This window comes from Manis pentadactyla, chromosome 9 (assembly GCF_030020395.1).
Source record: "Manis pentadactyla isolate mManPen7 chromosome 9, mManPen7.hap1, whole genome shotgun sequence".
Taxonomy (NCBI): Eukaryota; Metazoa; Chordata; class Mammalia; order Pholidota; family Manidae; genus Manis; species Manis pentadactyla.
Genome location: NC_080027.1, coordinates 20,899,665 through 20,913,389, shown reverse-complemented (window position 1 = coordinate 20,913,389; position 13,725 = coordinate 20,899,665). Strand labels below are relative to the sequence as shown.

Here is a 13,725-nt window from a genome sequence, read left to right as displayed (position 1 = left end):
AGCATGGATAGAGGTAACTGCTCCTCCGTGACTGAATTTATTTTCTTGGGAATTACCAATAACCCTGGGATGAAGGGGGCCCTATTTACAGTATTTCTTGTTGCATACATTATTAACTTTCTGGCAAATCTTGGAATGATCATTTTAATTAGAATGGATTCCCAGCTGCACACACCAATGTACTTTTTCCTCAGCCACCTCTCCTTCTCTGACCTCTGCTATTCCACAGCAATTGGGCCCAAGATGCTGGTCGACATATTTGCCAAGAACAAATCAATTCCCATTGTTGGGTGTGCTCTGCAATTCTTGATCTTCTGTATCTTTGAAGATGCTGAGTGTCTGTTGCTCGCAGCAATGGCCTTTGATCGGTACAAGGCCATCAGCAACCCCTTGCTCTATACGGTCAACATGTCCAGCACAGTGTGCTCCCTGCTCACAGCTGGGATTTACATGGTAGGGTTTACAGATGCTCTGATATACACAACATTTATATTCCGTTTATGCTTCTGTGGGTCAAATGTGATTAACCATTTCTTCTGTGATGCTCCACCTCTTCTCTTGCTGTCTTGCTCAGATACACAGGTCAATGAACTAATGCTATTCATCGTATTTGGTTTAATTGAACTGAGCTCCATTTCAGGAGTTCTTGTCTCTTACTGTTACATAATCCTATCCGTCTTGAAGATCCACTCTGCTGAGGGGAGGCTCAAAGCTTTCTCCACCTGCACCTCCCACTTAACTGCTGTTGCAATTTTCCAGGGAACTATGCTCTTCATGTATTTCCGACCAAGCTATTCATACTCCTTAGATCAAGACAAAATGTCCTCACTGTTTTACACTCTTGTTATTCCCATGCTTAACCCCCTGATTTACAGCCTGCGGAACAAGGATGTGAAGGAGGCCTTAAAAAAACTGAAAACAAGAAGGTGGTTTTAAATAGCTGTTTATACAGACACACACATAACATGGTTGCTGATTTTATAAAATATTGGATGACACAAGAGAAATGAGTTGTCTGAACTTTAAAAAAGTGACTATTTGTTCTGAAGTCCAATCACAATAATGTCATTATTCCCCTACATGTGATACTGTGTTGTATGTGTCCAGAGCTGAAATACGTTACTTCTTCTTTGTGGAAAAGTCTCCTGACCTTTCCAGTTGTGCCAGATTTTTGTTGGTTCATCTTTTCATTTGAACATTAATTTATTACAGTAAAATTTGTTTTGTGTTTAATAAGTGACCTGAGCATGTAGGTTTTTTGTATCCCATGGCACAACCAGCCATTTCTACACTAATGAATCCTATAGTCTAGTAGAAATAACCAACGTCCATTGACTAAGAACTCAAGCAATTCATAACAAGCATCAAAATTGTGATGAAAATGGGAGCTATACATCCCAAGCAATATGTCCAAATTTAATGTAAAATAAAGGTTGCTTTGGATGGAGATCCGAAGTCTCAGATCTGAAAATATACATGTTGGGAATGGAAAAGATAGTGCAGAGGATCTGACAATTGGAGCTGTCTTCAGGTTGACAAACTCATGACTTTTCAGAAATAAAGAAGTCATTCATGGATGCCACAATATGCATGATCCTCGGGTTTATGCTAAATGAAATAGACAGAGAAAGGCTAATATTGTATGAATGACCTCACTTAGAAATGGCATCTAAAAAAGTTAAACTCAGAGAAATAAGAGAGTAGAATGATTGTTGCCAGAGACTGTGGGAGTTGGGGAACTGGGGAGGTGCTGGTCAAATGGTGCAAGTGTCTCCTATAAGGTGAGTAAGATCTGAGGATCTAATGTACTTCATGGTGACTCTAGCTAACAATATGTATTATATGTTGAAAATTGCTCAGAGAGAAGATCACAAATATTCTCAACACAATTAAAATGTGATAATTCTGTGAGGCAATGGACTTGTTTCTTTACTTTATCCTGATAATGATTTGACAAATTACACATATGTCAAAGCATATGGTGCAGCTTTTGAACACACCCAATCTTATTTGTCAATTTTGTCTCAAGAAATCTGGGGGGGAAAAAAAGGAAAGGAGTACAAATAGTTAGATTATAAAGAATAATGGAAGGGTCATGGCAAAATACAGCATTGTTCTATAATTATCAAAAATAAACTTCTCTGTCAATGCTGTAGGAAATCCTTCCCTTCTTCTCCCTTCTGAGTCCCAGTTACATTTCCCCTTTTGTAATATACAATAAAGCATCCTTTATAATCATTGTTTTACTATCATGCTGCTTCTAATATGAGATTAGGAGTATTCTTTGTCTAGGACTGAACATTCTTTCCCTGTTATATAATATAAAGCACCCCATGCCATTTTGGACACAAAATGGGAAAACAAACAAATAAATAATAAATTAAAAACACCAGATAACTTTTCTGAGTGCTTATTATAAGTTCTTCACAAAATTATATGTGTATAAGGTATATGGGTTGAACATATATACACTGCTCAACTCCTGGACTATTGATGCCGGGGTTCTTGTTTGCAGAGTCGAAAAATGAACTTAGCAAACAGTCAAGGTAGGAGAGCCAGGAAGAGGCTTTTATTGAGAGATACAGTGAGAAAACAGAGCTCCTGGCTCATGCCAGGAGCTCACAAGAGAGCCCATAGTGGTGAGTTGTCTAGGGGATTTACAGGCAGTTGAAGATTTTTGGAAATGTGAAAAAAGGCTTAGGGGTGTGGACTTGTACCACTTGTCCTCAAGGTGGGCTGGGTTGTTGTCTGTTTGCTATGGCTGTTTACAGTGAAGTCACAGGTTATGCTGAGATACCCTTCTTTATTTGTGAAACACTCAAACATTCCAGTTCAAGTTGCTCCTGGCCTTTTGACCTTTTACTAATTTCTTTGAAGATATCTATATTGTTAGTCTGGTATCTTCACTGTAGAGAATTAGGGTGACCTTGACTTTGCATAATGCTTAACACATAGTTTTGATAGGAACTTATTTGTACATTGTTACATTTCTCTGACCGAGAATATCCTGTCCTGCTTTTTCTGGAGGCTCTTACCCTACTCTGACTACACCTATGGTCCCTATCTCACTACAGTGTTGATATAAATCTGATTTCCATTCAGTTTTATACTATTATAAATAAGGCAATGTTGAATAACTTTGCACATGTGTTTGGGTGGTCCTATTCACTCATTTCACTATGGTGTAAATCTAGGTATAGAATTTTTAGGTTAATTATCCTTTAGAATTGTTCAAGTGAAGTGCCACTGAATGCCAGATTTTCTAGCTTCCATTTTCAAGTCTTTGTGTGAAAACATTTCAGAATGGAAGGAAACCCAAATTACAAGTCTGCTTTTCAAAGGGAGCATTTATGGGACACCATGACTTTTCAGTAGGTATCATGCTGGAAAAAGTTAAGTAAGGGTTATAACCATATTTCTCTCAACACATACCCTTTTGAAATTGTTACTTATGAGCAGAAGCACAGAAAGAAACACTTGGAATATGTAAATCCAAGAAAAATAGTCAGTGAATTTCCTTTAAAATTGGAGGATTGTAACTGCAGGAGGAAAATATGTTCCCAGCCCAGGGAAAATAATCTTTGAAGACAAAATCAGTCAAAGGGAGAAATAAAGTGGGAGAAATCCATTTATTGGCTACAAGCAGTGATCTACTTCTGCTCACATGTGTCTCTCATGACCTGGCTGCAAAAGGACCACACACTTTTCCGGTCCCACTATGCTCTCACCCTTCACCAACCTTGTGATCACCTATTGATATGGAGATGGACTATTTCTCTACACCCCTTGTAAACACCTATTGATATGGAGATGCACTAAGGTCAGGTGAGTGATTCTAGAAATACTGTAGTTTTAACCACAGACCACCCCTCCAGAAATTTCACCACACAATCAACTTGCTGCCCATCATCCACAATGGCCCCTGTGAGAGAAAACTGGATCATTGTAACCAGACTAATAACATACAATAACAACAGCAATAAAATCATGATAATCCTTGAGCTGGAGGATTCAGCCAGGTTCAAAGTCCTGTGCAGATTAAATCCATAGCTTGCCCATTTCACAGGCAGTCAGTAGCTGAACAGGTAGGGAGTTCAGAGCAATCATCACATGGCAGTTACAGCCAGGGGGCAGGACCAGGCCACAGGGACTATAGAAGAATATACCTTAAGGGTGATAAGATACATGTTTTAAGGACACCAATACAGGCAAATCTTGTCCATCAGGTAGGATCCATGCAAGAGAGTGGTCCTGTGACAGGACAGTGGCAGGAATGGGATCTCATCCTGGTCTAGTGTACCAGACTTTCACCCCCCTCCCTGTGGGAGTTATAGATGGGTCAATGTATAGGACCATGGGAGGTACATGCACTGGCCATATGATAAAACAAAACTTCCCTGTAAGATGCTCTTACCTCCTGGCTGTTTTGGGTATGCTATTGTGATCTTTGGGGGCCATTCTACTGTTACTCCAGGAACACACAGGAGGCCAGCTTCCAGGCCTTTTCTCCAAGGTGCCAGAAGGGCCAGCGATCACCGTTCAAAAAGTCCAGGGTCAAATGTCAAAATGTCCAGGGCCCTGTCCACTCAACAGACTCTCCAGGGTTGAATGCAGCTGGGGCTGGCAGCAGGATGTTAAATAAATAAATAATGATTATATTTCCATTCTACTTATTAAGATAATAACATACAAATGTGGGGTTTCTTCTTTATTAGTTATCTTTTGATTATTTTCCCCTTAGGATGGTTCTTTATATCTTGAAATGAAAACTAAAAGCTTTAAGCTAACACTTCAGCATTGTATCTTTTGGATAACTGTCTACTAATTATAATAACTTAGCCTGGACAACTTAGATTTTCATATGCTTCATCTCAGATGTATTATTAATTTGTTAATTTTAAAATGATTTTTATCTAATCACAGAATATGAGACACTTCAGGTTATACTTCAGGTTGTATGATTCAGTTTGTCAATATATAGAGTAAAAAAGAATCACCTTGTTGAATCCACAAACAACAACAAAAAAATGAAAATACACATGCATGTGTCCAGAACCCTTCAAATCCATTAAAAGGCAAACCTACAGTTGAAAGTTAGTTATGTTGATATGTTTAGAATTTAACATACATTCACCATTGGTTTCAGTTTTGCCCTTTAGTGCTAGAATATAAAATGTTGGAATCTGAATGGAGATAAAACATTTTATATACTAACTCTTCAACCTCCTCTAGTCTATAAAAAATAAACCAAAAGGATAAATGACTAATTTCACCATTTGCACAGATGGAACAGCAAAAAAAAAAAAACCAAGCAAAGCTCACTACAATGGTGGAATTTGGTTTGGGGGGATTTTCTTGTATTCACAATCTGTCAATGGTCAATGTTTCTTTTTGTGATTATTTTCTTGTCTGGGTGATAATCTTGGCAGACAATGGCATCATTATTCTCATAACCAGAGTGGAACCAGGCTCTCCAAATTTCCATATATTTTTCCCTCATTGATTTTTCCTTCCTGGAAATTTGTTGTGTGTATTTAACTCTTTCTAGAGTAGTCATCGATCTTTGGACTCAGAAAAGAAATGGTTCTTTGTTTGCCTGTGCTACAAAAATGTATTTTACCTTGATGCTTGGAGAATGTTTTCTCCTGACAACTATAGTCTATGACCGCTGCATGACCTTTTGTAACATTTCACGCTACCCTCTGGTTGTGAACCACAAGTTCTGGGTCCAGTAAATCATCACTGACTTTATGATCACAGGAATTTCAGTCAAGGTAAAACAAGACACACCAGATTTGCTCGGTACTGTTTTGTGGTTCCCACCAAATCACTCACTTTTGTGACATCCCCTGCAGTGCTCAAGCTGGCCTGTGGGGATGAGAGGTTGGCCTTTACATCACTCTGATGTGCGTTATGATCTCTTTTCTGTTGTAAGATGCTCCTACAGTAAAATCACCTCCACCATCCTGAGGCTGCCACTGGCAACAGGATGAACCAAAGCTTTCTCCCCCTGTTCGTCCCACATCACTGTTTTGACTTTCTTCTATAGATCTGGATTCTTCACATATTTATGACCCCAAATTCAGACATTCTTCCAGCACAGATAAATTTCTCTCTCTTTCCTATACCTTGTCACCCTGAGGTTTATCCCCATAACAGTCACTCTGAGGAATGAGGAGGTCATGGTGGCCTTGAGAAAATGGGTAGTTTAATGCTGATTGCATTAGCCAGTGATTTGAACTCATTACCTCTTTGCCCTGGGCCTGTAGGTCCCAGGGCAGGCTGCCGCAAAATGTGCCACAATGGCATATTGATTATTGATCACTTTAAATTAAAGTTCCTTAAAAAAAGCCAGTGGAAAAGAAAATTTTCCTCGCTCTTTGTACCCAGAAGGCAGGAAATGAGTCTCCCATGTGAAGGGCTGCCTCCCTGGACCAGGAGGTAAAGGGACATCCTTATCCACAAAGAGAGGGCATTCAGAGCCCAGACGGCTATATAAGGAGAACTTGTTACTTCTACTAATTTACTACCCGAGCCTAAATTCTGTTAGAATCCCTACCAGTGGAAGTTCCAAACATGTATTTTCATTGCCCTACAGATTCTTCACAGTTTTCTCCTTTCTTTGTTTCAAAAGTATAAATCTGCCTGCCTTGGTCATTTCCTTGGGTGTCAATTTCATTACTGGGCCTCCATGTGTGTGAGAAATACTCTCACTGTTCCAAACTCAGTAAGTGGACACGGAGTCAAAGAGGACAGCTGAGCGAGGCTTTAATTGCGGTCTTGCAAGATCAGGTGTCCAGTGAGCAGACACACCCAGGAAGGCTGCAACAAGCGGTTTATTCCTTAGCCCCTGAGGCCCTCCCCTGGTTCCTCACTGGGTGAGTACTGCAGGGTCTATACTCTTTCCCGAACATCACCTAAGCCAGTTATATCCATGTTAGGCTTTCTTTACATTTGTCTTAATTTTATTTGCTGATTCAAAACTATTTCTGCATTTTTCTGAACTGACACACACAGCCTGGACCTTGTCTATGACTGCTTCTGGGATAACTCAGTTTTACCTGAACAGACAACACCCAAGAACTTTACAAACGAGACCCCTGAACCTTGGTGCTGTTCACAGCACATCCTTTCTCCTGTATATGTGGCAGCAGTCTGGGAACTGCCCCTTCTACATCTGCAGGAGAATCAGGCATGAGCATGATATCATCAATGTAGTGATACAGCTGCACCATTTGCAGTTTCTTCCATGTGGCCAAGTCCTGGGCTATAAGTACATGATAAATGGTGGGACTGTGGACGTACCCCCATGGAAAGACAGTGAATGTCCCCTGCCGGCCTTCCCATGTGAAGGCAAACTCTTCCTGACTTTCCTGTGCTATGCCAATACAGAAGAAAGCATTAGCAAGGACCACACATAATGATACATCCTAGTTCATGACTGAGGGTGTCCATAAGGGCTGCTATTGAGGGGACAGCAGCATGCAAAGGGGGTGTGACTTTATTCAATTTCCTGTAATCCATAGTCATACAGTAAGAGCCGTTCAGCTTTTTCACTGGCCACACCAGGGAATTAAAAGGATTGTGAGTGGGCTTTATGATGCCCACCTTCTGCAACTCCTGTAGAGTTTCTCCAATTTCCTTGTGCCCCTCAGGCAGTTTATATTGCTTAGTATTTGTCACCTGCTAAGGTAAAGGCAGAACTACAGGTGGGTGCTTAGCATGTCCCCTCAGAACTGCCTTTACCACATGTACCTGCTGATGAACTCACCTGCAGTGGACTGTAACCACAGGCCCTGCAAGATATCCACCCCCAAAATATATTCAGAGATGGGAGGAATGTACCCAGTATACTCCTTTGTGGGTAAACGCCTTATTCCCAGTGGGATTTGGTATTTCTTCACTCTAATTGCCTTACTCCCATAGCCATCCATCACAGCAGGGATCCCAGGAAAATGCTCAGGGTTGCCATGAATCAGAGAACACTCAGCTCCTGTGTCCACGAGCACCAGGACAAGTCATACATTCATGGGGGAACAATGAATTACTAATTCTACATGTGGTGTCCAATCCCCACAATGTCTCACAAGTTGGGGTCCGTGATCCCCACCTCAGTTAAACAACAATGTCCACTCATCCTCCTGTGGGGGTGAGGGTCCAGGCTGAACCTGAGTACTGTCCCCCCAGGAAGTCTTGCAGGGACACAGGCCAGACATGGGGCTTGGCCTCTGGCTTCTGTGTCCTGGACCTCAGAGGCTGGAACTACTGTTCTGGCTTTAATTGGTGCCACATTTCTAACAAGATCCTAATGGGCTGCCCGTCAAGTTTTTCTTTCATTACTCTGGCCTTTATCAAATCAACCCACATCTGCATCCTTAAGACTTTCATGGGGCCCTTTGCACCACTCCTTTCAGTATTAGCCCGCACTTCCTTCCATACTTTTATTGTCTCAACTTCCCCCAGATCTGCTAAAGTATGAGTAACCTCACTTATGGGTTGCCCTATGTCGGGGGAAAGAATAGTAACCAGGGACCCAAAGAGAGATGGGGGAGCTGTATGGAGCATAGATTTCTTATTCCTATGGTGAACAACTCCTCACTGGGGCCCTGGGCGTCCATATTATAGATTATATTTTTCATGCTCAGCTCCTGTAACACCTTCTGGAGCTCCGCATACATTTTCCAGCTAGTGGGTAAGTATGGTAAATCACGCTGATTAGGTCAAACTGCACTGATGGCTGCTGTCAGCCAATTCAGGAGCACCCAATTCCCTGAGGTGTGATGGGCACTTTGCAACCACTGCTGGAGGGAAGCTGAGTCATCAGGGAAGCCAGTCTACTCATTTCAGAACCCAACATAACAATGTTTTCCTTCACCACATCCCAGAGACCAAAAAGCCATGTAGGCAGAGGTTCTGATGGCTTCTGCCAAAAACAGATGCTCATGTCCACCAGCTCATCCTGGGTGTAGGGGCAGAGCATGGACTGTTCCACAACCTGGGAAATAGGCTGCTCCCTTAAAGTGTTGTTGCATTTTTTAAATTAATTACAACCAGGTGAACCTTTAATACAGGAGAGGCTGGTACCTTGGACGGTGGCTTTGGCAACAGTTCTGCCCTTGGCTCCAACCCCTAATCCTCCCCTGGTATCTCCTCTGCCATCTCTGGGGCTGAAGGCACCACTCCTGCCTTCCTCTCCCACACAGCCTCTGCAATGTGGATTCTCCTTCTGCCTCCTCCTGCACTGCTAATGTGTCTTCCAGGAGTGTGACCTGTCTTCTCAATAACTGTCTCTCTTCCTTAAGGGCATCCCATAGGTCATCTCCTAGCTCCTCCAGGAGATGCAAAAGTGTGTCTTTCTCCTGCTGCAGTGTGTCTGTATTCTCCATAACCCTTCCCCCATCTCAAGAAACAAACATCCCACAATCCTGGATGCTACACAGCCACTCAGGACCTCTAAACAGTCTTCCATCTCACAGAGGGCTAATTCACAGCTTCTGGTGTCTCCACCATTCTCCAGTTCTGGGGAAGGCCCCATCCATCTAGGAGGTGCTTTACCCTAGACCAATTCTCCACTAGGGGCTCCAAGAGTGGAAGACCCATGGGTGTAGGGCTCCTGGGTGAAGCCGCACACTCCACTGCTTCAGCCTCTGGGGCCTCCTCACCATCCACAGTGGGGTTTCTGGGTATCTCCCCACCATTTCTAGGGGTAGCCCACCCAAGGGTTGCACACATGAAGACAGACTTCAAGATCAAACGTCCTTCCAACTACTGCCCAGAGTATCTCTGGAGAGAAAATATATTCCCAGGCCAGAGAAAATAACCTTTGAAGCAAAAATCAGTCAAAGGGAGAAATGAAGTGGGGGAAACCTATTTATTGCTTACCAGCAGTCATTCACTTCTGCTCACTTGTGTCTCTCACAACCCAGCTGCAAGAGGATCTCACCACACCTCTCAGGTCCCAGTGTGTGCTTGCTCCCCACGCACCTTATGATCACCTATTGATATGGAGATGGACTACCTCTCTCCACCCCTTGGAAACACCTCCTAATATACAGATACATGAAGGCCATGTGAGAGATTCTGTAAATACTGCAATTTTACCCATAAGGGTGTTCACCTGTAATATGATTAACCCATATCTGTCCCTTATGACAACCATATTTTACAGCATCTAAAGACTGATTTGATCTATATATTGGATTGGCTGTTTTATCAAATATAATGGGAGTGAACTAAAGAATAGGATATTTAAAACCTGAATAGAATCCAAGACAGAATTGAATGACACTTAATTGTGGACTTCCTCCCCCTGTATTTGGAACTAGGTAGATTGTACAAATTGCAGAAGGGCAAATAATTAAAACTGTAACACTTCCTAGTGTCCCGTTATTCAAAATCAGAATTTCATAGACACTTCATAGAAGTAGATATCCAACTTTGTTGGTATTCAAGCAAATAAAATAAATACCTAAATGTACGTAGTATTATGACTCACAAAGGTTAATATGAAAACAATGAAATATCAAGTATTGGTAAGGAAGTGGAACAACTGTGGCTTTCATACATTGAGAATAGAATAAGAAATGGTACTTTCCAATATAAAACTGTATATTTGTGTTTACTAAAGCTGCACATATAAATGTATTTTAACCTATAAACTATTTTCCTAGGTTTCTACTGGAGTGTAGTAAGTGAATGTCCACTCAAAGATAAGCACAAAGATATTTACCTTTGTATCACTTACAATCATATAAAACTGTAATCAACTCAAGTATTTTTTTCAGGTTTTTAAATTTGTAATTTTAATTTTTATTTATGTTTACTAGGCTCTCCCCTACGCCAGGTCCCCCCCACAAACCCCATTACAGTCACTGTCCATCAGCATAGTAAGATGTTGCAGAATCACTACTTGTCTTCTCTGCATTGCAAAGCCCTCCCCTTTCCCCCACACCCCACATTATACATTCTAATCATAACACCCCCTTCCTTCTTCCCTGCCCTTATCCCTCCCTACAGTCCCATTCTCTGCAGTCTCTTTCCCTTTGGTAACTGTTAGTCCATTCTTGGGTTCTGTGATTCTGCTGCTGTTTTGTTCCTTCAGTTTTTCTTTTGTTCCTATACTCCACATATGAGTGCAATCATTTGGTACTTGTCTTTCTCTGCCTGGCTTATTTCACTGAGCATAATACCCTCTAGCTCCATCCATGTTGTTGCAAATGGTAGGATTTCTTTTCTTCTTATGGCTAATTAATATTCCATTGTGTATATGTACCACGTCTTCTTTATCCATTCATCTACTGATGGACACCAGGTTGCTTCCATTTCTTGGCTATTGTAAATAGTGCTGCGATAGACATAGGGGTGCATCTGTCTTTTTCAAACTGGATTGCTGCATTCTTAGGGTAAATTCCTAGAAGTGGAATTCCTGGGTCAAATGGTAAGTATATTCTGAGCATTTTGAGGAGCCCCCATATTGCTTTCCACAATGGTTGAACTAATTTACATTCCCACCAGCAGTGTAGGAGGGTTCCCCTTTCTCCACAACCTCGCCAACATTTGTTGCTGTTTGTCTTTTGGATGGTAGCCATCCTTACTGGTGTGAGGTGATATCTCATTGTGGTTTTAATTTGCATTTCTCTGATAACTAGTGATGTGGAGCATCTTTTCATGTGTCTGTTGGCCATCTGAATTTCTTCTTTGCAGAACTGTCTGTTCAGATCCTCTGTCCATTTTTTAATTGGATTATTTGCTTTTTGTTTGTTGCAGAGCATTAGCTCTTTATATATTTTGGATGTCAAGCCTTTATTGGATGTGCTATTTATGAAAATATTCTCCCATACTGTAGGGTACGTTTTTGTTCTATTGATGGTGTCCTTTGCTGTACAGAAGCTTTTCAGCTTGATATAGTTCCACTTGTTCATCTTTCCTTTGTTTTCCTTTCCTGAGGAGATATATTCATGAAGAAGTCACAAATGTTCACATCCAAGAGATTTTTGTCTATGTCTTTTTCAAAGAGTTTTATGGTTTCATGACTTACATTCAGGTCTTTGATCCATTTTGAATTTACTTTTGTGTATGGGGTTAGACAGTGATCCAGTTTCATTCTCCTACATGTAGCTGTCCAGTTCTGCCAGCACCATCTGTTGAAGAGACTGTCATTTCCCCATTGTATATCCATGGCTCCTTTATCAAATATTAATTGACCATATATGTTTGGGTTAATGTCTGGAGTCTCTAATCTGTTCCACTGGTCTGTGGCTCTGTTCTTGTGCCAGTACCAAATTGTCTTGATTACTATGGCTTTGTAGTAGAGTTTGAAGTTGGGGAGTGAGATCCCCCCAACTTTATTCTTCTTTCTCAGGATTACTTTGGCTATTCGGTGTCTTTGTTGTTTACATATGAATTTTTGAACTATTTGTTACAGTTCATTGAAGAATGTTGTTGGTAATTTGATAGGGATTGCATCAAATCTGTATATTGCTTTGGGCAGGATGGCCATTTTGATGATATTAATTCTTCCCAGCCAGGAGCATGGGATGAGCTTCCATTTGTTAGTGTCCTCTTTAACTTCTCTTAAGAGTGTCTTATAGTTTTCAGGTAGAGGTCTTTCACTTCTTTGGTTAGGTTTATTCCTAGGTATTTTATTATTTTTGATGCAATTGTGAATGGAATTGTTTTCCTGATTTCTCTTTCTATTGGCTCATTGTTAGTGTATAAGAAAGCCACAGATTTGTGTTTGTTAATTTTGCATCCTGCAACTTTGCTGTGTTCTGATATCAGATCTAGTAGTTTTGTAGTGGAGTCTTTAGGGTTTTTTATGTACAATATTATGCATTCTGTAAATAGTGACAGTTTAACTTCTTCTTTACCAATATGGATTCCTTGTATTTCTTTGTTTTGTCTAATTGCCATGGCTAGGACCTCCAGTACTATGTTAAATAACAGTGGGTAGGGTGGGCATCCCTGTCTTGTTCCCGATCTCAGATGAAAAGCTTTCAGCTTCTCACTGTTAAATATAATGTTGGCTGTGGGTTTATCGTATATGGCCTTTATTATGTTGAGGTATTTGCCCTCTATACCCATTTTGATAAGAGTTCTTATAATGAATGGATGTAAATTTTGTCGAATGCTTTTTCAGCATCTATGGAGATGATCATGTGGTTTTTGTCTTTCTTTTTGTTGATGTGGTGGATGATGTTGATGGATTTTTCGAATGTTGTACCATCCTTGCATCCCTGGGATGAATCCCACTTGGTCATGGTGTACCATCCTTTTGATGTATTTTTTAATTCGGTTTGCTAATATTTTGTTGAGTATTTTTGCATCTACATTCATCAGGGATATTGGTCTGTAGTTTTCTTTTTTGGTGGGGTCTTTGCCTGGTTTTGGAATTAGGGTGATGTGGGCTTCATAGAATGAGTTTGGGAGTATTCCCTCCTCTTCTATTTTTTGGAAAACTTTAAGGAGAATAGGTATTATGTCTTCTCTGTATGTCTGGTAAAATTCCGAGGTAAATCCATCTTTCCCAGGGGTTTTGTTCTTGGGTAGTTTTTGATTACAGCTTCAATTTCTTTGCTGGTAATTGGTTTGTTTAAATTTTGTGTTTCTTCCTTGGTCAGTCTTGGAAGGTTGTATTTTTCTAGGAAGTTGTCCATTTCTTCTAGGTTTTCCACCTTCTTAGCGTATAGGTTTTCATAGTAGTCTCTAATAATTCTTTGTATTTCT

At 40.8% G+C, this 13,725-nt stretch overlaps 1 protein-coding gene across 1 annotated transcript; it reads left to right on the top strand.

Moving 5' to 3' along the window:
* LOC118908064 (olfactory receptor 5W2-like) lies at window positions 1-936 on the top strand. Its single transcript, XM_036877128.2, has one exon. It carries the CDS (start codon window positions 4-6, stop codon window positions 934-936), a length of 933 nt encoding a protein of 310 aa, XP_036733023.2. The 5' UTR covers window positions 1-3.
* Window positions 937-13,725: the final 12,789 nt, after the last annotated feature.

Coding starts and splice junctions, on each gene's coding strand:
- LOC118908064 (XM_036877128.2), top strand. CDS start 4: ATGGATAGAGGTAACTGCTCCTCCGTGACTGAATTTATTTTCTTGGGA.